Source organism: Oryctolagus cuniculus, chromosome 17 (genome assembly GCF_964237555.1).
Source record: "Oryctolagus cuniculus chromosome 17, mOryCun1.1, whole genome shotgun sequence".
NCBI classification, from domain to species: domain Eukaryota; kingdom Metazoa; phylum Chordata; class Mammalia; order Lagomorpha; family Leporidae; genus Oryctolagus; species Oryctolagus cuniculus.
This window is the reverse complement of record NC_091448.1, coordinates 54,127,888-54,153,816: the sequence shown is the minus strand read 5'-3', so window position 1 is coordinate 54,153,816 and position 25,929 is coordinate 54,127,888. Positions and strand designations below refer to the sequence as shown.

Genomic DNA, 25,929 nt, shown 5'->3' with positions numbered 1-25,929 from the left:
ACTGCAGAAGCAAATGGCTCGGTGGGCTTGACCTCAGGGACAAGGTGCACCTGCACTGTAGTCCTGGGGTGCTTGAATGGGACCCAGGCCCTCCCGGTCAGAGGGGAGGAGAGGTTGTGATGGAGTTACCATGGAGACGGGCAGACTGTGGGAAGGCATGCCAGCGGGGGCTGACTTGTCCAGGGAAGATCAGGGATGAGGGTCCTGATGGAAGGATGTTAAATTCAGACCCAGTGGCCTGTGGCGGGGGACAGAGCCAGGTAGGGAAGCCATGTCTCGGACAGTGGCCAACACAGAGTGTAATGGCAAGAGAGAGCATCTGAGCTCCAGGACCATGAGTGGGCTGCGGTGGCCAGAGGCAGAGGGAGAAGGAGGGCTGTGTGAGCTGAGCCTGAAGGGTCAGTGGGGGCCCGAAGGTGCAGGACTTCCTACAGCCCACAGGAAGCACTTGCGGGTAGTGAGGCCACGCTGGGGTTGGAGTTAGGAGGGAATCTACGCTTGTACGGAGGTCCTGGCGGAGTGGAAATAAGTCAAGGGCAAGACCGGGAGCAGGGTGCCTATTGCTGGAGCACTGGGGCCAGGACAGCAGTGGGGTAGAGAGAGGACGGACTCAGTAAGGTCAAGCTAAGGACATGGCATCCCCCTGTTGATTTTGTGTGTGGAGGGGGGGATGTCGTGGAGGACAGGAAGAGGAAGAAGCAAGGATGATAGGCAGCCTGTGGCTTGGGCGCTGGGTGAACAGCAGTGATATCTGCCAAGACAGGAAACCCAGGGAGCACTGTGGATTTCAGGGGACAGTGAGGGGTTTGGCTTTGCTAGGGTGAGAGGTAGAGACAGAGCCCTAGTCTCCCCCGGGACCCTTCACTGTAGAGACAAGCAGAGGGAGGCCCAATGGAAGGAAGTGGCTTGCTCAGGGTCAGCCAGCCAATGAGCAGAGGCCAGGCCAAAGCTACCCATAAGCCTGCACTGTCTCCATAGAGCTCCAGGGCCTGGGTACCTCAGAACTCCACCAGTGGGTACTCTGAGACCTTGGGGTGCATTGCTTTGAAGGTCTGTGTCTTCTCCAGCCTGAAGTCTCAAGGTGAGGCCAGAAAAGTATATGGGTGTCTTGCTCTTTTTAAAAAATGTATTTGAAAGGCAGACAGACAGAGAAAAAAGAAAAGGAAAAAAAAGAGAGAGAGAGAGATCTTCCACCTGCTGGACCACTTCCCAAATGCCCACAACATCTAGGGCCAGCCTAGGCCCAAGCCAGGAGCCTGGAACTCCATCCAGGTCTTCCATGTGGGCGGCAGGGGCCCAAGTACCCTACCTATCACCTGCTGCCTCTCAGGGTGTGCGTTAGCAGGAAGCTGGAACAGGGAGTGGCGCCAGGGCTGGAACCAACCCGCTCAGATACGGCATGCGAGCATTCCATGTGGCTGCTTACCTGCTGGGCCACACATCTACCCCACCTCAGACCCGTGTGCCACCTCCCGAGGCTGGGAGTCTCTTTTTGCTGGTCCCGTGGCTGATCTCCTACCTCCCAGTGTTCACCTTGGAGATGGCACCATCACCACCTCCGGAGTGCGTTCCTCTTGGTGGGGAGCACACAGGAGGACAAGTGCTTAGGCGTGTAGCTTTTCCTAAGAGTGGGCACCATGCAAGACCTTGCAGGTGCTCTTCCACTGCTGGAGGCCTTTGGATGTCCACGGTGCAGGGAACACCCAGGGAGGCCAGGACGAGAGAGCAGGATTTGGTACTCAAACCAGAGTCCTTTTGATTTCTACCAGGTTGCTGCCCCAATAGCTTGGACTTGGACATGAGAGGCTAGAGCGTTCTGGCAGGGTTGCAGCTGGAAGGAGGAGAGGTGCTACGCAGCATCTGGACCAGGGGTTCTTGAGCGCAGCCCAGGGCAGTCTAGGGACACAACCAGAGGGCCCAATGCCTTCTCTCCGTGCTCTGTCTGCCACTGTCCATCATTGAATCTAGTTGGTTGATTTACTGCTGAGGTCTGAATATCATTGGCTCTTGTGTCTGATAAGACCGACACTACCTAACAAGGTCCTTCTTGGTCTGCGGTTCAACGAGAGACATGGAGAGGCCACCAGAGCTTCAGCTGGCCCCAGGAGAAATAAACAGTGATAACCTAATTGGCACTTTTGTGAGGTTAAGGTAGAAGGACCCCTTGAGCCTCCTGTTGTGTGCAGCTCAGTGGCATACCTTGGGATATTTGCTATGAGAACCAGGGAGCAACATGATGCCCTACTTGACTGAAGGGAAGAGAAGGAAGTGGAAGTGGTCCTGAGTTATACATCATTCCAGAAACCGAGGACGGAAGACCCAGCATGCATTGTTGTGGAACCCATAGGAACTCATTGTTTCTTGCAGCTGCAATTCTAGGAGTAGTGTTGGCTCCAGGGCTGGCTTAATCTAGGGGCTCTAATAACGTCCCAAGGTCTTTTTTCCATGTCCTGGTTTTGCTTTCTGCCATCGCCACTGTTCTCACACAGGTCCTCCCTGTGCTGGCAAGGCAGTCACTGGCAGATTCAGGGTGATCTCTTCACAGTTCTGATTTCAGCAGAAAGGGAACGAGCCTTCAGTCCAAGTCCCAGGAGTGTTCCTCACTGCACCTGGGTGGTGAGGTCCCATCCCTGCCCAGTCTCAATGCCTGCAGGGTGGCATGCTCTGCTCGGCCAGCCAGACTTTGCCCATTCCTGGGCCTGGCAATGCAGCCCGGGCAGCTCAACCTTCGCAGGCTGAGAATGAGAGATGCATGGCTTCCAACAGGACAGTTGGGTTGCTATAAACCTAGGAGTGAGTTCTCAAAACAGATGTTGGGGCAGACATTTAGCCCAGTGGTTAACGTGCTGCTTGGAACATCCAGCATCCCACAGCAGAGTGCCTGGGTTCAAGTCCCAGCTCTGCCCCTGATTCCGGTTTCCTGATCTTGGGAGATAGCAGGTAAGGGCTCAAGTACTTGGGTCCCTGCCTAAGTTCCCAGCTCTTGGCTTCAGCCTGGCCTAGCCTTAATGGATGTAGGCATTTGGGGAGCGAACTAGCATATTGGAGCTTTCTATGTTTCTGTTTATCTGTTTCTCTCTCTCTCTCAAAATAAGTAAATAATAGAAATGTAAAAAAATAAACATAAAAATAGATGTCCACTATAGAGACCTTGGGCAAGTCACTTCCTGTCTCCTGCTTCATCTTCTACATGATGTACAATAAGAGCACAAGATAGTCTCACCGAGAACAATCATCCAAACTGCCTGGCCCCTTCTGCCTACAGCTCACACAGGATCCCGCCCCCTTATGCAGCACCCTTTGTCTTAGCATCCCCAGGAGGTGTTTCCTACAGAGTCACCAATAAGTCCCTTAGTTCCAAGCACCTGTATTTCCCACCACAGGCAAGGCAACCGCACGCCCGTGAGATGCCCAGGCGATGTGCTGGTCCGCTGGGGAGCCCTCCGGGTTAGACTCTGTTAGAGGGCCCCATGCAGAGGGATAGGGGCCATGGAAACAGCTTCTGGTGTTGCCTCCTGGAAACAGCAGCTTCACCTTTCGTCTGCAGCTTCTGTTTTCACACCAGACTCAGACACTGTCCGTGGAGCCAGAGGGGACCAAGGCCATGCTGCTGCCCACTCCACTCTCATGTCTTTAACTTGAAAAATATTTTTGCTTTTTTTTTTTTTATTTTTTGAAAGGCATAAAGACAGAGAGTCAGAGATCTTCTGTCCATTGCTTCACTCCCCAAAGACCCAGAACAGCCAGGGCAGGGCCAGGCTGAAGGCAGGAGCCCTGATCTCAATCTGGATCCCCACTTGGGTGGCAGGGACCCCAGTGCTGGAGCCGCCACCTCCTGCTGCCTCCGGAGTACACACCGGCAGCAAGATAGAATCAAAAGCTGAACCAGGACTCGAACCCTGGCACTCCGATACGGGATGCAGGTGTCCTAAGCACCTGCCTCTCCCCCTCCATTTCTGTCCCTTGGTGGTTACCCAAGCCTATCAGATAGGCCCAGAGAGGTTTGCGCCTCAGCCTCAAAGGCTCCTGGGGGGATGACCACCCACGGAAACCACAAAACCAAGCCGACCCCACCGACGCTGGCCAGCACGTAGAGTGTGTTCCTAGGGAAGGACTTCTAAGTTCTAAAGGCTGCACATTTAGGTGGGAGACTCAGTCTACCTAGACTTCAGCATGTACATGTTGCCAAGGAAAGCCGCACCTCCTTCCCTTCTTCCTGGCTTCGTTCACGTGTTAAAATCATTTGGATGGTTTTGATATGGGATCAGAAGCAGGCCAGACAGGACTTGAACCAGCGCCCATATGGGATGCCAGTGCTGCAGGCAGCAGTGTAGCCCACTATGCCATGATGCAGGCCCCATATTCCAGTTTAAAAGTGGTTAAAGACTTATAGATATTTTTCAAAAGGAAGTATGCAAATCATCAATGAGCAAGCACATGGAAAGCTGCTCCATGTCATTAGCCGTTAGGGAAACGCTGATGACAAAACCACCATGAGACACTATTTCACAGCCATCAGGACGGCGGGAGTAAAAAGTTGGAAACTACATGTTGGCAAGGGTGCAGAGAGACAGGAACGCACATGCATAGCTGGTGGGAATGGAAGGTGGGGGTGACTGCTGTGGAAAATCGCTGGACGCTTCCTCAATATGCTACCCACGGAATTCCAGTTCCAAAGTCGACAGCAGGCGCTCCAACAAGGGTTTGTATGCCCCCATCCACAGCGGCATTATTCACAGTGGCCAAAGGGTAGAAACAACCTAGCGTCCATTGCCAGAGGGATGGATACGCAAAATGTGCTCCAGCCAAACAATGGGCTATCATTCAACAGCCAGGAAGAGGAAGGTCACCCCAACAGGTACCAGAGCGGAGACGAAGCTTGAGGACATCGTGCTAAGTAAGTTAATCACAAGGGGACAGAAACTGTAGGAGTTCACTCATAGGACTTAGCTAAAACAGGCCAATTAAAGGAGAAGGCCTTTAGCCTCTCATATAGAAGCCTGCTTCCCACACTGGAATGCCTGGGTTCAACTCCTGACTTGTGCTCCTGGCTACAGCTTCGTGGGAATGCAAGTCCTGGGAGGCAGCAGCTCAAGTGGCCGGGGTCCTGGACTGCATTCCCAGCCTCCAGCGTTCACGGTCTGTGTTCCTTTTCTCTGTCGCTATGCTTTACAAATAAAAATAAATAAATAAAACTTAAGGAAAAACATAAGGGAGGCAAATGCATAGAGACAGAATGTAGAAGCATGGCTGTGAGAGACTGAGGGGAGGGGGAGGAGGGAATTACTATTGGTGGAGACAGCGTTCCAGCCGGGGAAGACGCAAAACCTCCAGAGACAGATGGTGGGGAGGGTTGCACACAACGGGAATGCAAGTGACACCGCAGAACCATATACTCTTAGAATGGTCAACTTCATGTATATTTTACTATAATAAAAAAAATCACTCTGGATCTTATAAAAACACCAATACCCAAGACCATTCAGTCTAAGCCAATGAGAATGTCTGGAGTCAGACCCCACCGTGGGTCTTTCCAGTGTCCCCAGTGTGGGGAGCAACTCGGACTAGACTAAGTTACTGGAATTAAGACTTATTCTATGCATCTGCTCTCCCACAATATGGTGCTGAAAGGGAGTAAACAACTTCTACGCAGCTGCCTCTCGCCAACTTGACTGATAAGCTGCAGGAGCTGATCCTGCTCCTGATTGGAGGAGAGCAGCGTGCTCAGCGTGTGGGTAGCAGAGTTGGGATTGGTGGAAGAGGACTATAAAGGAGGAGAGAGACAACATGCACCAGGAACATCCGGATAACATCTGAGCAGCCCCCAAGAGAGCCGGCCGGCGGTGTGCCGCTCCCCCGCAGAAGTGGGGAAAGTGGCAGGGGGAGCTGCCCCTCCACGGAGGTGGAGGGGTCAGCAGCCAACCCGGGAAGGACCAGCAGCAAACCCGGGAAGGGCTGAGCAGACAAAAGAACAGCGCAGGGTTTAGTGTCGTTCCTCCGCGAATGGGGGAGCGACACCCAGGATGGTCACGTGGGACTGGGAACCAGCAGGCTGGACTTTCAGGCATTTCTGGGTGATCTAGAAAAAGAGGGACGCCTGCCTTCTGTCCTTTGACCTCTGACCTCTGCTCCTGGCCCACTCACTCCTCTAGACCATGCGCTACCCAGCTCTCTTTTTCCCACCTTTGGCCAGGAAGCATGTAATGGATTTCCCAGGCCTGTGAGCCAACCCCTCAGCTCTCATGAGACACCAGTGTAAGTCAATGAACAAAACGCCAGTCACCTTAAATAAGCTTGTTTTAATCATTAGCAGTACAAGAGCAAGCAGTGCATGTGAACACAGGCCCCCCACCCCACACACACACTCCGGTCCGTGGACTGAGGGGTGGGGGACATATTTACAAACGCTTAGAAGGAAAATAATTTTCCTCTGTAAGTGGCAAGATCCTGGATGACTTATGCCTGGCAGCCCCTGATGCTCCCGAGAGACATCTCTGTCCCATCTTGTTCACGAATGTGTATCCAGCCCTCGCTGTGGGAGCCAGCCCTGTGCTGGGCACACGCTGGGCACACGGGTCAGCCTGGTTTTCTGGGAGCCACGGCAAGCACATTTGTAGAAAGGGAAAAGCCACAGACTTTAACAACTGCACTTTGGATCATGTCGATACCAAGAACCAAACCTCTGCTTCATTTATGCACTGGGCTTGCGAATCTACTTCAGCTCCCAACTTCCCAACCAGGACTGAAGCCAGATGAGGCAAGAGAGGCACTCAACCGGGGTGCAGATTTTCAGGGGGCACCCAAAGGCTCCAACATCAAGAAAAATCGTATTTTCATGCAATCAGTTAGAAATCAAAATTCATATTAAAAAGACCCAGATGGGCAGAACCTCTGCCTTCTCAATAAAGTCAGGAACCAAATCTGGATGATCTGGCCTCACCTCACCCCAGTCCTGATTCAAAAAAAAAAAAAAAATTATGGTTCTAAATGGTCTGTGCGGTGGTGCAATGTGTGGATTTGGTTTTTTAAATATTGCATTCAAATATTATTTTGAGCTGAGTATTTCAGAGACCAGTGCCTCCGTGGTCTCCCACCTCTCCCCAGCCTCGCTCGAAGGTTTCCTTGAGACCAGAGTTGCCAGGACAGCAGGATGCGCCATGGAACTTAAACTTACTTAACACAGGAAGGTTATTCATTTGGCTGAAGTTCCCAGGTAATCGAGTCCCTTCCATTTCTGTTTGCTAAACCCGGCACCCCTATAGGAGAAGTATCCTATTGTTCCTCCCTAAGATAAGGCGGTATGTGGTCCCCAGCAGCATCCCCCATCCACCTGCACATGCGTGTCACACACCCCGAAAGCACACTCCTGTGCACCTGCACGCTCTTTCCACAGCCTTCTTCCCCCTGGTCCCTCCTTCGGCCTCTTGCTGCACAGTTTCAGTCCCTGAAGTCTAACCCCCGTTGCCTGGCGCTGCTCCGGCTCCAACAGGGCAGGGCCTGGTGCACAGCTGAGATGCCCCATCAGGCCAGCCCAGGGAGGGGCCATGGGACTGACTCTTGGGGCCACCTCGGCGTGTCCAGATCCACAGTCCTGTTGCTTTACCTGGGCCCCCTTCTGCTTTAAGCATCTACTGACCATCTAGGGAATAGGATTCTGATCAGCAGGGACCGGGTCAGGACGAGAACAGTGGTAAACTTGCCTCTTGGAGCAGGTGCCGTGGTCCTCTATATATCCACAGCAAACCAGAAAGGGAGGAGTATTCCTCACCCCAGGGATCATGGAGCAAGTGAGCCTCCCAAAAGCACAGCCCAGAACAGCAGGCAGGAGAGGCAAGGAAGGACTGAGGACAACATCCAGAGGATCCCTGGCAGCCGGAGCCCATCTTCAGAGCAAAGATTGGGTTGCTGTGGCTCCACCAGAGCTTGTGTGGACCACGACGGACAGAGAATTGAGAGGGAGGGGCAAGATTCGACCAGAGGGGAAAGGGAGAGGAGCAGGTAAGTGAGTGGGGGTCTCCATGGCGGCTCAGCTATGACGTGGAGCCTCCCACTCCATCCTGCCACGGGCCTCACCAGGGGGGCTTCTGGCTCCTTCACACCATGCCCCGTGCCCTCCAGGGGTGGGCTTGCATCAGATTACCTGGGGGGCCTGACAGTCCCGCCTCCTGACTGTCATCCCAGATGCACCTTCTTAGGGTCTCCACTTGGTAGAGTCTAGGATTTTCAAAGCTTCCTGGGGTGGGGGTGGAGGAATCCTTACGGGCCCTAAATCCAACCTCAGAAGGAAACCGCGTACCATGCGTGGGAAAAGGAAGGGTACCGGCTGGCCTCTGTTTAACAGGAGACCTCTCTTCATCACCTGAACGTCAGGCCAGGCCCAGAGGCCCGCAGCCCTTCTGGGAAATAGAACTGGCGGGGGTTGCTAGGGTGAGGGTGGGCAGAGGCTGTGAGTGGCACACCGCCTCTGTAAGACAGAGCTCCTAGAACCTTGAGATAGAGCTGACGTCAACATGGGTGCAGCGAATGGGGACGGGATGGCTCTGTGCTCAGCTGTCCCCCCACCCCCTGCCTCCATCCTAGGCCTCCTAGGAGTCCCCCGGGGCACGGGCCTCCTAGATCTCACTCTCTTCCAGAATCTCCTCCATGGTGTTGGCCAGGGTGAAGTCCCCCTCGCTGCTCTCCGACAGGCTGCTGCTGCCCCGGGGCCAGGGCGGGTGGCCCCCATGGGGCCGGGCACCCAGCTGCCCCAGACCCCGGGCAGCCGGGTGCAAACTGTCGGGCGAGGACTGCGACGTGCGAAGCGTGTCGGTGCCTTCTCCCTCTGAGAGCTTCTTGGGACATGTCCCCAGGAAGCGCAAGTGCCTCCCCAGGACCCAGGCTCTGCAGCCCGAGTGGCGAGCCAGCCAGAAGCGGGCCCAGTGCTTGCGCAGCTCCGCCTTCACCTGCCGGGGGACACAAGGGTGAGGTTATTGCCTTGGGATCACTTAGCCCTGTGTGCACTGGGCGAATGCTTACTGATTACGCTGGGGAAATTTACCTTCTAACCAGAGGAGACCGACAAAGAGAGGCAGCCAGAGGCAGGTGAGCAGACCCACTGGGAGGCCTCGAACAGGACAATGCAATGGGGAGTCTTACATAAACATTATAGGAGACCACTGTTTGGGCTTAAGCTCTGAGGCTGGGATGAGACCAGGCTACAAATCAAAGTCAGTCCCTTGTGCTAAAATTCCACATCACCAAACCAAACCAAGCTGTTCCCTGGCCTTCAGAAGTACAAAGCAACAGCCAAGTTTCCCACAGGGCAATTTCCATTGCCATGGTAATGAGGTTCTCTCTGCCTTAATCCTTTCTCCCAAAAGGCCAGCTGCAGCCAGGGACCTGATGCTGACCCGCCAGTCACCCAGTCACGTTTCTGTTCTTCTGTCTCCCTGTCTGTGCCCTACAAGGAGTCTCTTTGAAATGGGTCATCTGCTCTCCCTTCTCCATGTCTGCTCTCTTCAGCCTTCTTCTGTCTGCAACTTCAACCTCCTCTGCTCTCGCTCTGCCCAGTCTTAGAACCGCAAGTACAGCCGATTAAGATCATGAAGCCAAGCTGGCTGTGGCACAGTGTAGGTTAAGCCACCGCCTGCAGTGCCTGCATCCCAGGTCGGGTACCTGTTAAATCCCAGCTGCTCCACTTCAAATCCAGCTCCCTGCTAATGCGCCTGGGAAAGCAGCAGAGGATGGCCAAGTGCTTGGGCCCCTGCTGCCCGTGGAGGGGACCTGGATGGGGTTCCAGGCTCCTGGCTTTGGCCTGGCCCAGCACCAGCCACTGTAGCTGTTTGGGGAGTGAACCAGTGAATACAGATGTCTCTCTCTCTCTCCCTTCCCCTCTATCTCTGTCACTCTGCCTTTCAAATAAGTAAATCTTTCTTTAAAAAAGATCATTAAACTAAATTGTTGTCCCTTGGGTCCTTTGAGAAAAAACTTGAGATGAGGTGTTTAGATGGCATTTGAGCTAAAACCCGCTTGATGGGGAAAAAAACCCATGCGAAAACACAATAGGAGCAGAAGGAAGAAGAGTGGGAGAGGGTTTAGTTGTCAAAAGCTTGTGTCCCAATATCAAGAGACAGAAGTCAAGATTTAAACCTGGAGTGGGCAGAGAGGAGGGGGAAAGGGGACTGGAAACTTAATCAGTTCCTAAAGAGGGGAAGAAACACTTGCTCTGACCTCTGCCTCTCTCCCCTTCCAGTCTTTTCCCAGGGGAGCAGAGAGCAGCTTAGGGCTGCACAATAATATTGACAATGAAAATAACCACAGTTTGCAGGAGCTGAGCCTCTACCATGAGCCTACATGCCTGAGGCAACACCACCAGGTATGGGCAGTGTTACCCCCACTTTGCAAATGAGAAAACTGAGGCTAAAGAAGGTACAGCAACCTGACCAATTCACAGAACTCTCAAGCTGCTGAGTCAAGGCTTAGATTCAAGTTCAAGCTTTTACATTCCAAGCATGGAAAGCCAAGACACTGTGGCAAAAAAAAAAAAAAAAAATGTCCTACATGAAGGATCTCTGTGAGAGAGACCCCAGTGGAAAGAAGGGGCCATCAAAGAAGGAGGTACTTTTCTCTGAAGGGAGGAGAGAACTTCCACTTTCCAATGGCCTTGACTAAATACTGACGGAGATTGTGGATTCAAAAGGCTTCCATAGCCTTGGCAGCTCATGTCAAGAGCCTTGGGTGATCACTGACGTCATACATAGGAGTGTTAATTGTTAAATCAACAACAGGAGTCATTGTGCACTTGCTCCCCATGCAGGACCTCTGTCCTCAATGAGTTATACGATGAGAATTAACTGTAAAACTCATCCTCAGTTTTTTGTTTTTTGTGTAAATTGTTGAAATCTTTACTTAATATAGAGTTGGTCTTTTGTGTAGAAAGTTAATTGACAGTGAATCTTAATGGAGAATGGGACTGGGAAGCGGAGAGGGAGGAGGAGGTGGGGTGGGAGAGCAGATATGGTGGGAAGAATAACTATATTCCTAAAGTTGTACCTATGAAATTTGTACTCCTTAAATAAAAGGTTTTTTCGAGGGGAAACAAAAAGTTCAAGCTTTGAATCACCTTGCATTTCAGCACTGCTGCAGGGCCAAGGCTGGCTTCTGAGCAAATCCACACCCCCACCCCGGTCTCTTCCCCCAGCTGTCTCAGCCTCCGAGCTGCCTCCTGTTCCCACTCCTCAGTGCCTCCAGTACGAATTTCTCCCCATGTATGCTGGTCACTGCACATCTTCCCATAGGTTTCACATAAGCAGAAAGCTCCAGGGGCAGTAGGATTCTAGCCCTAGCCTCCTAGGAAGGTGGACAGCAGCATGCAACTCATACCTCTCCATTGGCAAAGCAATACTGCAGGGCCACGAGGAATCCCTGGAACGAGAAGAAGACGTGGCATGGGGTGTGGCTGACAGTGACTGGCAAGGTCCAAGCATCCCCCAAAGCGGCACGCAACTACCTCGCTCACACTGACTAGAATGAGTCACCCCAGCTATGCTCACTTGGACTTTCATTACATCTCCACCACCCAGTCCATTCCCGCTTCGGTGTTTGTTTCCTCCAAAGTCTAAGGCATTCATGCACTTATAAAAATACTGGCAAGACCACTGTCCCATTCCCATTTGTCTATAGCAGGCATTGGCTTTATTTTATTTTATTTTATTTATTTATTTATTTTTTTGCCTGACTTGCATCCTTTCCTTTGGAAAACTGGCCATCCTCTGCTCCCTATGCCTTTTTTTTTTTTTTTTTTTTTTTTTTTTTTTTTTTTTTTTTGACAGGCAGACAGGCAGAGTGGATAGTGAGAGAGAGAGAGACAGAGAGAAAGGTCTTCCTTTTGCCGTTGATTCACCCTCCAATGGCCGCCATGGCTGGTGCACTGCGCTGATCCTATGGCAGGAGCCAGGTGCTTCTCCTGGTCTCCCATGGGGTGCAGGGCCCAAGCACTTGGGCCATCCTCCACTGCACTCCCTGGCCACAGCAGAGAGCTGGCTTGGAAGAGGGGCAACCGGGACAGGATCCGGCGCCCCGACCGGGACTAGAACCCAGTGTGCCGGCGCCGCTAGGTGGAGGATTAGCCTATTGAGCCATGGCGCCAGCCTCCCTATGCTTCTAATATAGCTGTCAATCATGTGGCTCCCATTCTTAAAAAAAAAAAAAAAAAAAAAGTCCATGACCACAGTGAATCAGTCCAAATGAGCTGGTGACCCAAGTGGGGCCAATCTGTGTTCTTTGCACCAGAAAAGAAGAGAGAGCTGTGCTTGCTTTCTGACGCCCACCAGCCTTATAGATGACCTAGACCCAGAGGACCGATGGGTACCTTCCCAGCGACTGGAGAAAGCTCATCTAGGGATGAAGTCAACACAGAGAAAAACCGAGGCTGGAGATGGTGACAGGCAGGTTTCTGATGATGTCATCTGAGTAGCTGGACCCAGAAACCCTTGATCGTGAAGTTCTCATTTATATGATGTAATAAGAACCCTTTTCCTCTTATCAGAATACTTCTTTTGGGGTACAGGTGGTTAAGATGCCACTTGGGGTGCTCGCATCCCACAGTGAAGTGGCTGACTTCCAGTTCCAGCTCCCTGCCAATGCACACACCGGGAGACAGCAGGTGCTGGCTCAAGTGGTCAGGTCCCGGCCTGCCATGTGGGAGACCCAGATTGAGTTCCTGGCTCTTGGCTTCGACTTGGTCCAGCCTCAGCTGTTTGAAGGCAACTGGGGAGTGAACCAGAGCATGGGACACTACTCTCAGTCTCTCTACCTTTCAAATAATGAGAATAAAATAAATATTTAAAAATATTTCTTTCGGAAAGATAGATCATCTTCGCCAGTGGCTTCCTCACACTTCGAATAAAGTCAACAGAAGGCCCTCGGCGATGGGCTCCATGTCTGTGTGTTGTCAGTGCTGTTATACCAACCACGCTTCCCCTCAGCCACCCCATCCCAGCCGAGAGGGCCTCTGGGACCCTGCCAGCCGGTCAAGCTCTGCTCTGCATCTTATGTAACAGTGGATCCAAACGACAACGATTCATCCACCTCACACACTTCCTACACCTAAGAATCTGGCAAGAGTGTAGCTGCACGCTCCAGCTCAGGGCCATGCTGAAGCCACAGCCCAGATGTTGGCTGCAGCTGCAGTCCTCCGATGGCCAGGAGTGCCTGTAAGGGGGCCCACATGGCTGGCAGGCTGGTGCTGGTGGCTGGTGGGAGGACCCAGTTTCTCTCTACAGAGTGTCTGTGTGTCCTCATCATCACACAGCAGCTGGCTTCCCCCAAGGGGTGCCCCAAGAAAGCTGGGTGGGAGCTGCAAGCCCTCTTAGGACCTTGTTACACACTACCACCCCCACACCCTAATGATCACACAGCTCAGCCCTATTGAGCAGGGAAGGGGGCTGTGGAGGCAGGAATCCCTACAATTATACAGCATTTTCATTGACCAAGCATTTGTGTTGAGAAGGTTCCAATACAGTGATAATCTCTTGAATTTGGAAGATTTTTCTGGATTTACCATTTGGCGTCCAGAGATCCGGAATCAATGACAGTTTAATGTGTATTCAATGTGGTTAATTGACTGTTTATTTAGTTCATGTTTGCTTCCATGGTCTTCCCAGACTTCCACCCTCATGATCCGTTGGCCACTGTGATAACCTCCGTGGCCTGGCTCTCCCTAGCTGTTAGGCAGGTCTGTGGAATATGGGCTGTGGATCTCATACTGGGGTTTGATTTTTGTGTCTCATACACACTTACATGTAGGAAAATTCATAAAAAATGCCAGAACTCACAAGGAAAGGACACAGCTAAAGCAGAAAATGGCAGGCTACCTCCTCCTATATCTCTTGATGACTTTAAAGTATGGTCCTGAGGGCTGGCTCTCTGCCACAGTGGGTTAAGCCACCGCCTACATCACCAGCATCCCATACGGGTGCTGATTTGAGTTCTGGCTGCTCTGCTTCCAATCCAGCTCTCTGCTAGTGAACCTGGGAAAGCAGTGGAAGATCGTCCAAGCCTTAAGGCCCCTGCACCCACGTGGGAGACCCAGAAGAAGTTCCTGGCTCGTGGCTTCGGATCAGCCCAGCTGTGAGTGTTGCAGCCATTGGGGAGTGAACTAGTGGATGAAAGACCTCTGTGTGTGTGTGTGTGTGTGTGTGTGTGTCCCTCTCTTTTTCTATAACTCTGCCTTTCAAATAAACAAATGAATATTTTAAATAAAATGGGCCGAGAAGAATTTATTTCTTTTCTCTTCCCTTCATGGGCCTTATTTAACTTGTCCCTTCTGGAACCAGGCCAGGACTCTCCAGGCTGGCTATGATGACATCATCATGACATCATCAAATGCTGGCTTCTGCCCCTCCCTTTAGCTCCTAGTTACTCCACAGCTGCCCCCTCTAAATGGCACCACAGTGGTACCAGTTCATCACTCCCACACGTGCAGTCTCATCAGAGGCTCACAGCCCCCAGGTACATGATATCAGACAAACCAGCCTTCAGAGTGCAAATTCTCACAAACAATGTGCTGAAAATGGGCTTCCACATGGCCAATGTGTGTTTTCACCTCCCCAGGTTCTACCTTCACTGTTTTAGGGAACCCCTGGAGTCTGGCTCTTTTTTTTTTTTTTTTTTTTTTTAGACAGGCAGAGTTAGACAGTGAGAGACAGAAAGGTCTTCCTTCTGTTGGTTCACCCCTCAAATGGCCACCACAGTTGGTGCACTGCGCTGATCCAAAGCCAGGAGCCAGGTGCTTCTCCTGGTCTCCCATGCAGGTGCAGGGCCCAAGCACTTGGGCCATCCTCCACTGCCTTCCCAGGCCACAGCAGAGAGCTGGACTGGAAGAGGAGCAACAGGGACTAGACCCCGGCGCCCATATGGGATGCCAGCACCGTGTGGAGGATTAGCCAAGTGAGCCACGGCGCTGGCCCTGAGTCTGGTTCTTATTCTAGAAAAGGCAGGTGGGAAGGGAGCAGAACACCTGGCTCTCACTTCACATATCACCACCACTTGGCCATCTCCCCAAAGATCCACTGAGCGCAGGAGCCTGGCGAGACACTGAGCGGCAAGCCCTTGGAAGAGCCAAGGACCCCCCAACACAACAAGGAGGGGAAGCTACTAGGGCTCACGCCTGCCCTTGATTCCCATGGAGGAGCCAGTAAGATCCGAGCCACACACACGTGCCCGCCTATGCTCTCACTGCCTGTGGGACGGAGGGGAATTGTGCTGGGGTATTCAGAAGACAGGCGGCCTCAGTGCACACACAGGGCTTCTAAATCCCGCCCAGGACAAAACACCCTTCAGAGTCGCTGTGCCTCCTCGCACCGCACAATGGTGCCAGGTGGTGAGCAGAGCTTTAGCGGGCTGCAGGCCAGCTGGCCTGGTGCCAGGTCCTCTCCAGGGGTGGCCCCGAGGCAACTCCTCTCCCTCTAGGTTCACGCTGTTCCATAAGCAACAAGCTGACCGGATCTTCCCTCCCCCCAGCATGCGCGGTGAACTTCTGACCCCTTCCCCAGCCTAGGCCATAAGAGGACTGGAAGTTTCCACTTCCTCCCTCTCAGAGTGTTTGCTCTTGGGATGCTCCGACAGCCCAGCTCCCATGCTATGTGAGGCCCGGGATGCACGGAGAGACCACGAGGAAGAGAACCCAGGCTCCCGGATCGGAGCTGCTGGCCAGTAGCCCCACTGCCCTTTCACATGCATGAACCATCAAGGCTGTTGCAACCCCATGCATCAAAAGAATACTCCCACTGAGCCCGGACAGCCTCGGCCACAGAACCTTTCAAATTAATAGCAAGAGGGGGAGGGCGCTGTGTTAAACAAGCATCCTATATCATAGTACCTGGGAGCAGTCTCACCCTCCATTCCATTTTTTTTTTTAAAGATTTATTTATTTATTTACAAGGCAGAGTGATAGAAAAAGAGGGAAGGGGAGGAGGGGAGAGGGAGAGAGGGAGAGAGAAAGAGAGAGAGAGGGATCTTCCACCCACTGGTTCAGGCCTCAAATGGCTGCAACAGCCAAGCCTGGGCTAGGCCAAAGCCAGGAGTGAGGAATTCTATCCAGGTCTTCCAAGGGCCCAAGTACTTAGGCCATCATCTGCTACCATTCCAGTCCCATTAACTGGGGAACTGGATCTGAAGTAGGACAGCTGGGACTTGAACCAGCCTTCTAATATGGGAAGCCGGCTTTGCAAGAGGTGTCTTAATCCACTGAGCTAAGACACTGGCCCCTACCTCCCTCTGGTTTGATCCAGCTTCCTGTTAATGTGTCTGGGAGACAGTGGAAGATGGCCAAAGTGCTTGGGTTCCGGCCATGCATGTGTGAGACCCGGATGGAGTCCCTGGCTCTTGACTTCAGATTGGCCCAGCTCCAAATGTTGTAGGCATTTAGGAAGTGAACCAGCAGTTGGAAGATATATCTCCCCCCGCCCCCGTCTCTCCCTTTCTCTCTGCCATTCTGCCTTTCCAATAAGAAATACTTTTAAAAAATAATAATAACATGATTACTGCTTTAAGCGGCGGGGTTCTGAAGCAGTTTGGTGCACAGCAATAGATGACCAAAACCTCTTCCACGCCCAAGGGGTCTGACAGCCTAGGGCTCTTTCTGCCATACTTCTGCCCACACATCCGGTCCTCAGTGGGCCTTGGGTGTGTGAGTGTAAGTGATCCTGGGCTCACGTTGATGGTCAAACCCTTGGGAGAAAGGCTGCCGACCATGACCGAAATAACAGCTGCAGCCTTTGGCATTTTTTTGTTTTCTAATTTGGGATTACCTTTTAAAGAAGATTAAGACCAAGAAACACAGGAAACCTGAATTACTAAACTGTGATGTTTTGAAATCCTCCCCCTCCACAGACTGAAATAAGCATGTATTCAACATGACAAAAAACACCAGTTTAGTGGAGGGTCCTCCTCCTGTGTTCACAGCCATAAAGATCACAGGTCCACCCAGAGGGGGTGCCCAGCCCAGCCCACAGCGCAGCTCTGTCTCCTTAGCCTTTGGCGAGCATGCGGTAGGCAGGTGCCTTCCCTCTGCCCTACGCACACTCTCAGCATCTGACCCCTTCTGGTGAGATTCTAGCAATGAGAACTCGATGTCTCTTGGTGCTGATCCTCGTGGGACACCCGAGAGGCACCATGGCACAGATGTTAGAGGCACAGGCTTAGCCTTTGAATCTAACTCTTGCACTGAGCACGTGCAAGCTCTCTGAACATTAGTGGTTTCCTCTTTCAAATGGAAGACACAGGGGCCAGCATTGTGGCACAGTGAGTTATGCTGCGGCTTGCAGCACCAGCATCCCGTGTTAGAGTGCCACTTCCAGTCCCGACTGCTACACGGACCATCCAGCTCCCTGCTCTGCGCCTGGGAAAGCCGAAGAGGATGGCTCATGCACTTGGGCCCCTGCCACCCTTGTGGAAGATCCAGATGGCGTTCCTGCCTCCTGGCTTCAGTCTGGCCCAGCCCCAGCCTTTCCTGCCAACTGGGGAGTGAACCGGATGATGCATGATCTCTCTTTCTTGCTCTGTCTCCTTCTCTATTACTGTTACTCTGTTATTCCTAACAAATCATTTAGCCACAGTTAAGATGCTCATGTCTCATATCAGAGTACTTGTGTCCCCTTCCCAGCTCTGGTTCCTGACCCCAGCTTCCTGCTGGTGCAGACCCTGGGAGGCAGCAGGGATGGCTCAAGTGATTGGGTCCCTGCCACCCACAAGGGAGACATGGACTGTGTTCCCAGCTCCCAGTTTAGGCCCTGGCCCAGCCCCAGCCAGCCCTAGTCATTGCACACATTTGGGGTGTGAACCAACAAGTGGGAGTCCTCTGTGTGTCTCTCTTCTTCTCAAATAAATATTTTATGGGTATAACAATTTCTCCTTCATAGGTGAACTGTGAGGATCCAGAGAGGTTGAAATTGTGTCATGTTCAACAGATAATCTCTACCCCTTTAATTTCTTTGACTTCTTATTACATTTAAAAATTATTTATTTATTTTGTATGAAAGGCAGAGACAGAAGGAGATGCTCCATCCAATGACTCATCCCCCAGATTCTTGCATCTGCCAGCACCAGGCCAGGACAAAGCCAGGAGCCTGGAACTCAAACTGGGTCTCCCATGTGGGTGGCAGAGACACAGCTGCTTGAACCATCATCTACTGCCTCCCAGGGTGAGCACAAGCAGGAAGCTGGAACTGGAAACAGAGCCAAGACTTGAACCCAGGCTCTCTGATACAGGATTGCGGGTGTTCCAAGGGGGATATTAACTATTGAGCCAAACACCCACCTGTACTCCATTTGTTGGAGCTACTTGCTTAGCTTCTATTCCAGGGATTGCAATGTCCATCTTAAATGATCACAATCCATTTCATATTAGTACTAATTTAATTTTGGTAAAATATAGAAATGTTCTCCAATATAGATCCACTTGCTCATTCTTCTCCTGTGCTATTACTGTCACATATATTAGATTTTAAATGCCATAAGCCCAATAATACAATTTATAACAACTATTTTATATAGTCCTATATCTTTAAAATCAGTTAGAAGAAAGCATTTCATATACAAATGCTCCTCAGTGTATGATGGGATCACGTTCTAATAAAAACCATCATCCATTTAAAATAGCAGAAGATGAACATGCATTTAATTCACTTAACCTGCTGAGCATCAGAGCTCGGCAGCACAGCACACTGTTGGGTACCTGCTGTTTACCCTTGTGGTCACAGGAGTGGTCAGCATCTTTTGCTTAGTGCACCTGCCCTGCATCTCCAGGGAATACCATATAGCATATCCAGGAAAAGACCAGATGCAAAAGACGGAATCTACTGAATGTGTGCTATGTTTACACGTCACAAAGTCCAAGAACTGTTAGCTGAACCATCTTGAGTCAAAGAGCGTGTTACAACCGCTAACATTTGCCTACACCCACCTTTTACGGTGTTTCTGAATTGTCCTTGTATGTATTCCATTAATGCCTGTTGTTTGTTACTTTCTCCCAGCCCGAAGGACGGCCACTGATACTACTTTCAAAGAGTGTTTGGCAGCAAATTCTCTCAGTCTTTGCCTGTTTGAGAATGTCTTTATTTCACCTTCTTGAAACACAGTTCTGCTGGATGGAGAATTCTTGACTTGACACGTTTTTGAATGCTGCCCAGTTTACTGCCTTCCATCGTTCTGATGAGAAGTCAGCTGTTGTCATTTTTCTCTCGTTGCTTGCCTTTTCTCTTTGTATTTGGCACTTGACAGTTTGGCTGCAAGGTTTCTAGGTGTGAATCTCTTTGTTTTGTGCTATTTTGGGTTCACCGACCAATCCGGATATTTCAATTAATGTTTTTCATCAAATTTGGAGTTTTCAGCCATTATTTCTCTACATACTCACACATATTTTTTTCCCTTTCCTATCTCTCTCCTCCATATAGGATTCCCATATGTGTGTGCTGGTATGCTTAGTGGAATTTCATAGTTCTCTGAGGATCTGTTATTTTTCTTTATTGTTTCTTTCTGTTCCCCAAACTGGATACCCTCGATTTATCTGCCTTCAAACTCACTGATTCTTTCTTCTGCCATAAATCCAAAAGTGGGCCTTTCTAGTGGGATTTTCACTTTAGCTATTGCACACTTCAGCTCCAGAATTTTCATTTGGTTCTTATTTTATAGTTCCCCTCTGTGAATGGGGATTCTCTAATTGATGAATCACTGTCACCACACTGTCCCTTAATTCTTTAAACATGCTCTCCCTCAATTCTTTGAACATACTTGTAATAGTTTATTTGAAGTTTTTGCTAATTCTGACACCTGGGCCCCTCATAATTTCTGTTGGCTTCTTTTTTTTTTTTTTCCCCTGAGTCTGGGTCACACTTTCCTGTTCCTTTGTGCCTCTCCTAATTTTTAATTCAGGCTTCTGATGCCTTACTTCCCACACCGGGGGTGGCAGGAGTGGCTTAGTTGTTTATTAGTTTAGCAATGTGTCTGGAGTACTAGTTCTGTGGACTCTGTCTCGCAGCCAGTGTACAGCCACTGAGAGCTGTGTTAAATTTTTTTTTTTTTTTTTTTTGGACAAGCAGAGTGGACAGTGAGAGAGAGAGACAGAGAAAAAGGTCTTCCTTTTGCTGTTGGTTCACCCTCCAATGGCCGCCACGGCTGGTGCGCTGCAGCTGGCGCACCGTGCTGATCCAAAGCCAGGAGCCAGGTGCTTCTCTAAATTTTTAAATTCTTACTTTCAAGTCTGAGCCTCTGGTCCCTGTTTCCAATAGCCTCATGAGCAGCCCACGGTCGATCAAAAGCTGTGTTCTAACACTTTAAACAGTAAGGCCCCTACACCCTCTGCCAGTGTGTGTGTGTGTCACTTTGAGAACACAAAGTGTGTGACCACGTTCAAAGGCAGGTTTACCAGTGGTTCCCAGATTTTACTCCAAGCCAGGTCTTCTCACATCTCTACGTGTGCACGGGAATTCACATTCAACCAAGGGGGTGATCCTCCTGATCTCTCTGAGCTCTCTCTTGAATGCATGTGCAGTGTGCACATATGTACAACCTTCGGCCCATTAAAGAGCCACATGGGAGTCTAACATGACACACTGTGGCTTTCTTATTCCTCAGATCTCCTTATTAAACTTCCAGCTCCTCCATCAATGTTTCTTTCCCTAAGGATTATAACCTCAGGCTCTGACACTGTCCCTCCCTGTTCTTTGCCACCAGCTCACTTCTCTGTCTGGCAACGCCTGGGATATGGGCTTTTCCTGATTCAAGTCAAGGGGCGCCCCCCATTGCAGGACAGTTGCTAGTTCTCACTAGGGCTTGTGTAGCAGAAATTTGAGAACCAACGCTTCTCCAGACAAAAGTGACGCCCATTGTTCTCACTTAGGTTCAGTAATTTTTCTTGAATAAATCCTTATCAATCTTTCCAATGCCTTTGCTTGATTTCTAGGGTCCCAAGATAGTTGCTGTTGATAGTTGTCTAATCTTATCATTACTTTTTGGGGAGAGGATTGGCTAAGCTCCACTGCAGAAGTCCTGTCCCTACACCAGTATTAAAATTCTACGATTGCTACTGTATGGGGGCCTTTTTTCCTTCTATGCTATTAGTGGTAATCTACTGCACTTACAACCTTTGCTAATGAACCATGCCTCCCAGGAGTCACACCCTTGCACTATCTCTAGCCTTCAGCTGAGACTGGGTATGTAACTAGCTTTAAATAGCAGGATTTCAGCCGCAGCACCAGAGTGGCAGTTCCAGGTCTCGGCCTTTGAAAGACCTGGAAGCTCACACTTCTACACTCCTGGGAGCCCTCAGCTCCTGCATAAGTTCAACTATTCCACGGAGAGATCACAAGGAGGGAACACGTAGGAAGTGAGAGGTCCCAAGACTGGACGGAAGTTAGGAACATAGCTGAGAGTGAGAAACAAGGCACCAGAAATTTGATCTAACGAAGCCACCCCAGACACGTGAGTGAAGAAGCCACTGTGGAAGTCCCAGCCATCACTACCATATTCTACCTGGATTGCTGACTTCCAGAATTACGAGACGTAACAAAAAATGACTGACACTTTAAGCTACTAAGCAACAGACAAAAATTTAAGCAATGGGTAACCAAACATATTCAGGTAACTTAAACACAACTAGCCTCTCATTCCTAGTTTCAGCCCCCACCCATCTGTCGGGTTCTAGCACCTCCTGGGTCTGGACTCACTAGTCTCTGCCCAAGTTGTGCTGTGCTCTGTGTACGTGTCACCTGCAACACAGACAACGCTCACGTTGCCCAATGCTCTGCAGAGAACCCAGCAAAAATAGGCACTTAATAAAAGGCTTCATGTTGACATTCACAGTTAATAGATCATGAGTCACACCAACTATTATAGCCCAGGAGAGACACCGCATTTCCCTTCTTAGTCACCAAATCACGTTGGCAGGACTAAGGCAACACTTTCCCCGTCTGCACACCCTTCTTAAGGCCAAGGGCCCTCACCAATAAAGCCTGCTGATGCTAGAATTTTATTTTCATCCCTGGCCTCTCTCAATCTGCACCTCTTTGAACCACTTGTATTTTTGTTTTTTTCCAAAGCAAAGACATCACGGTCAGATGCCCACTTACTTGGAAGGAGCTCAATGGCAACTGAAAGTAGAGGCGTATCAGTCTTGAAGGTCCTCGAACTTGATCATCAGTGACGAACATGAAGACGATCTCATGAACACCCAACAGAGGAAGCAGCACCAGCGTTGACCTCGCCAATCTGTAAACAACCACCAAATAACCACAGGGGCCGCGCTGGGGATGGATAGCATTTCCTGCTTTTCTATGCATGTCTTTATTACAGCTCTTATACTAATACATAGTTGATTTTCTATTTGGTCTCCATGACTACATATTTAATGCATAGCGGCCATTGTGGTCTTGTTTACTGTTGGAATAAACACACATGACTCTTGGTAGATGCTCAGGAAACAGGATTGAATGATTGAATGAGTTTCCCCACATAGATGATCCTATGTCTACAGACATTAAGGGTGTGTCTGGGGGCTGGCATTGTGGTTCAGTGGGTTACGCTGTCACCTGCAATGCTGGTATTCCACTGCAGAGCACTAGTTCAACTCTCAGATGCTCTGCTTCCAATCCAGCTCCCTGCTAATGCGTCTGGGAAGGCAGTAGAACCTGGCCCATAAAACTAGACCCCTGCCAATTCTGCTTGGAGTGCTGGCTCCTGGATTCACACTGGCCAGCCCTGATGGTCACAGCCATTTGGGGAGTGAACCAGCAGATGGAAGACTCCCTATTTCCCTCCCCATCCCCCCATTACTCTAACTTTCAAATAAATAAAATAATCTTTTGTTTAAAAATACATGGGTTGGGGCTGGCACCATGGCGCAGTAGGTTAATCCTCCACCTGCAGCACCAGCATCCCATATGGGCGCCAGTTTGAGTCCTGGCGGCTCCACTTCCAATCCAGCTCTCTGCTATGACCTGGGAAAGCAGTAGAAGATGGCCCAAGCCCTTGGGACCCTGCAACCACGTGGGAGACCCGGAAGAAGTTCCTGGCTCCTGGCTTTGGATCGGCACAGCTCTAGCCATTGTGGCCATTTGGGGAGTGAACCAATGGAAGGAAGACCTCTCTCTGTCTCTTCCTCTCACTGTCTGTAACTCTACCTCTCAAATAAATAAATAAAATCTTTAAAAATAAATATAGTTCTGGGGAAAAATTCCCTTTTAGAAAAAAAATATGGGTTGACTGATACATAAATGTCCATCCAGTGGACTGCTACCCTGGGACACTCCCCTTCTCACAGGTTTGACAAATTTTCCACTGCTTGACTAGCAGGTGCTTCTCTCTCTTTCTCAGAACATTCTATGTCAGCATGAGAAGAGAGAGAAAATGAGTGGCCTAGGACCTTTCAGATAGCACGTGGCACATCTCCTGCAGAAAATTGGGCTTTTGACTTAACACCGGATAACCTGCCCGCTCCTGGCTGGGCTTTGGAGGCAGCTTCTGTGCTGTCCCACACCCCTGCTGACAGTGAAGGCTGCAGGAAATGAAAAGCTGATCCTCCTCATAAAAGGGCTGTGTGGAGCTCCGCTGCTGTATACAGTCTACCCACTTGCAAAGTGCACAGCTGGAGCCCAAACACTCCACTCTGGTGGTTCCCAAACGTGACTGACTATTAAAATCCTTTGCCGGGCTTTGACAACATGTACAGTTGGTTCTCTGAGTCCATGGGTTCCACATCCAGGAATCCAACCAATCACAGATGGAAAATACTAGGGGAAGATGTGTGTCTGTACTGAATGCGTGGAGACCTTTTTTTCTCATCATTATTCCTTACACAATACACTATGACAACAATCTACATAGCATTTACATTGTGTTAGATATTGCAAGTCATCCAGAGATGACTTAAAGGATATGGGAGGATATGCACAGATTATGCACAAATGCTGAGCTGGGTTATAGACAGGATTTGAGCTTGTGCAAACTTTGGTATCTGTCGGAAGTCCTGGAATCAATCCCCCAGGAACAGGTAGTATCATGTGCCCCAGTGTCAACTCCATAAATGAAAACCTCTGCTGGCACCGCGGCTCACTAGGCTAATCCTCCGCCTTGCGGCGCCAGCCCACTGGGTTCTAGTCCCGGTCAGGGCCCGGTTGCCCCTCTTCCAGGCCAGCTCTCTGCTGTGGCCCGGGAGGGCAGTGGAGGATGGCCCAGGTGCTTGGGCCCTGCACCCCATGGGAGACCAGGAGAAGCACCTGGCTCCTGCCATAGGATCAGCGCAGTGCACCGGCCTCGGTGGCCATTGGAGGGTGAACCAACGGCAAAGGAAGACCTTTCTTCCTGTCTCTATCTCTCACTGTCCACTCTGCCTGTCAAAAAAAACTCTGAGGCTGGGTCCTGGGAATGGGAATTACTCAGGAGCTTCCCGTGGAATTTTAGTAAACAGCCAGGTTTGGGAATGACTGCTTTCATCATTGGGTTGGTTCTTGATCTAAAACTAGCTACATTAGCAAAGGTGACTCATACTCAGGGTACAAGCAAAGCTATTGTCTTAAACACACTAGGCAAAGAAGCTAATTATAATGAAGTTTTAGCCTAAGTCCCTACTCTTAAAGGACCAGACCAGGAAGAAGTTCTGTCCCCAACTTCCCAATGCCATGGAATCAAAGTGGGAAGAAACACCAAACAGCAGCAGCGGTTCAGGGACAGCTCTCCCAGGAAGGTTTACCAGGAATCCTGTGTCGGTGAGACACGTTCCCATGCAATGTCACCCACAAATGAAACAGAGGTGCTCACCCTTATGCCCTGAAAAGCTCTCAAAAGCCAGGAAGGAGAGAGCAAGGGCCACCATGCAGGAAGGACTCCAGCTGGCCATCCGAGCTGGGCACACCACAGAGCCATGACTGTCCCCATGACTGGGGAGATGGAGTTGCAGATTTGGGGATGTGACCTCAGATGGCCTTGCTCCTCCACTCCCAGTCATATATGACAGTCACTTTGTTAGCAACAGGAGCACACGTCCCAGGAGAGAATATGTCAAGGGCTTCCCAATTTCCACGTGCATTTTATTTATGTGAGAGACAGAGATAGAGAGATCTCCTATCTGTTGGTTCACTCCCCAAATACCCGCCAACAGCCGTAGCTTGGACCAGGCCAAAGCCAGGGGCTGCCCCATGGGTGGCAAGAATCCAACTCACTCAAGCCATTTCCTGCTGCCTCCCAGGGTGTGCCCTAGCAGGAAGCTGGAACCAGGAACAGACTCGAACCCAGGCACTCTGAAACTGGGTGTGGGCATCACACGCACTGTCTTAACCACTAGGCCAAACACCCACTCCACCAGGAGTATTTCTTTAAATTCTCTGGTTAGGAGGTTGCCAAGGCGTGACCATGGCTTAGATTTGACCCACAGAGAGGGCACATAGCGATTTTTGTTATGGGGGCCATTTGTAAATGATAAGGAGATTTCAAGCAAGGCTGTCCAGATTTCCAGCTGCTTCTATAAAACAGGAGCTCTGGCAACACTGAGGCCAGATCCATGCCCGGCAGTCACGGCTAACACGTGAGCGGTGTCTGCCCCTTTGGTGGGAACCTGTGATCCCCGGCCCCCATCCACCTGTGTTACTCACGTGACCCTTTCAAGTATTTGAATTTGGGACCCTCACTCTGGGTTACCCGGCCTTCAGAGGGATCCTCACAATGCTGTCCTGTATCTTACCACCAGCTTCTTCTGGGGGCCGAGTAATGGCATGATGCTTTTTTAGTTGGTTGGTTGGTTGTTTTTTAATTTTTTCCCCCTAAAGAAACTTTTTATTTAAGGAATATACACTTCATGCATTCCATAAGTACAACTGTAGGAACACAGTGATTCTTCCCACCATACCCCCCTTCCCACCCACTCTCCCATCCCTCCCCCTCCTCCCTCTCCCATCCCCA

The 25,929-nt window shown here is 50.5% G+C and overlaps 1 protein-coding gene across 3 annotated transcripts in view; it reads right to left on the bottom strand.

Annotated features, from left to right (window-relative positions):
* Nucleotides 1-6,000: 6,000 nt before the first annotated feature.
* GLP2R (glucagon like peptide 2 receptor) overlaps nucleotides 6,001-25,929 on the bottom strand; it is a 71,106-nt gene continuing 51,177 nt past the window's right edge. For 2 of the 3 annotated variants that reach the window (XM_051825187.2, XM_070061385.1), the window contains 3 exons: nucleotides 22,107-22,245; nucleotides 11,362-11,403; nucleotides 6,002-8,942 (listed from right to left, as the gene is read on the bottom strand). In XM_051825187.2, the coding sequence (XP_051681147.1) occupies nucleotides 8,613-8,942; nucleotides 11,362-11,403; nucleotides 22,107-22,245 (511 nt within the window). In that variant the 3' untranslated portion in view covers nucleotides 6,002-8,612. Of the gene's footprint in view, nucleotides 8,943-11,361; nucleotides 11,404-22,106; nucleotides 22,246-25,929 lie in introns of all 3 variants that reach the window. The other variant, XM_070061386.1, reaches the window with a different exon arrangement.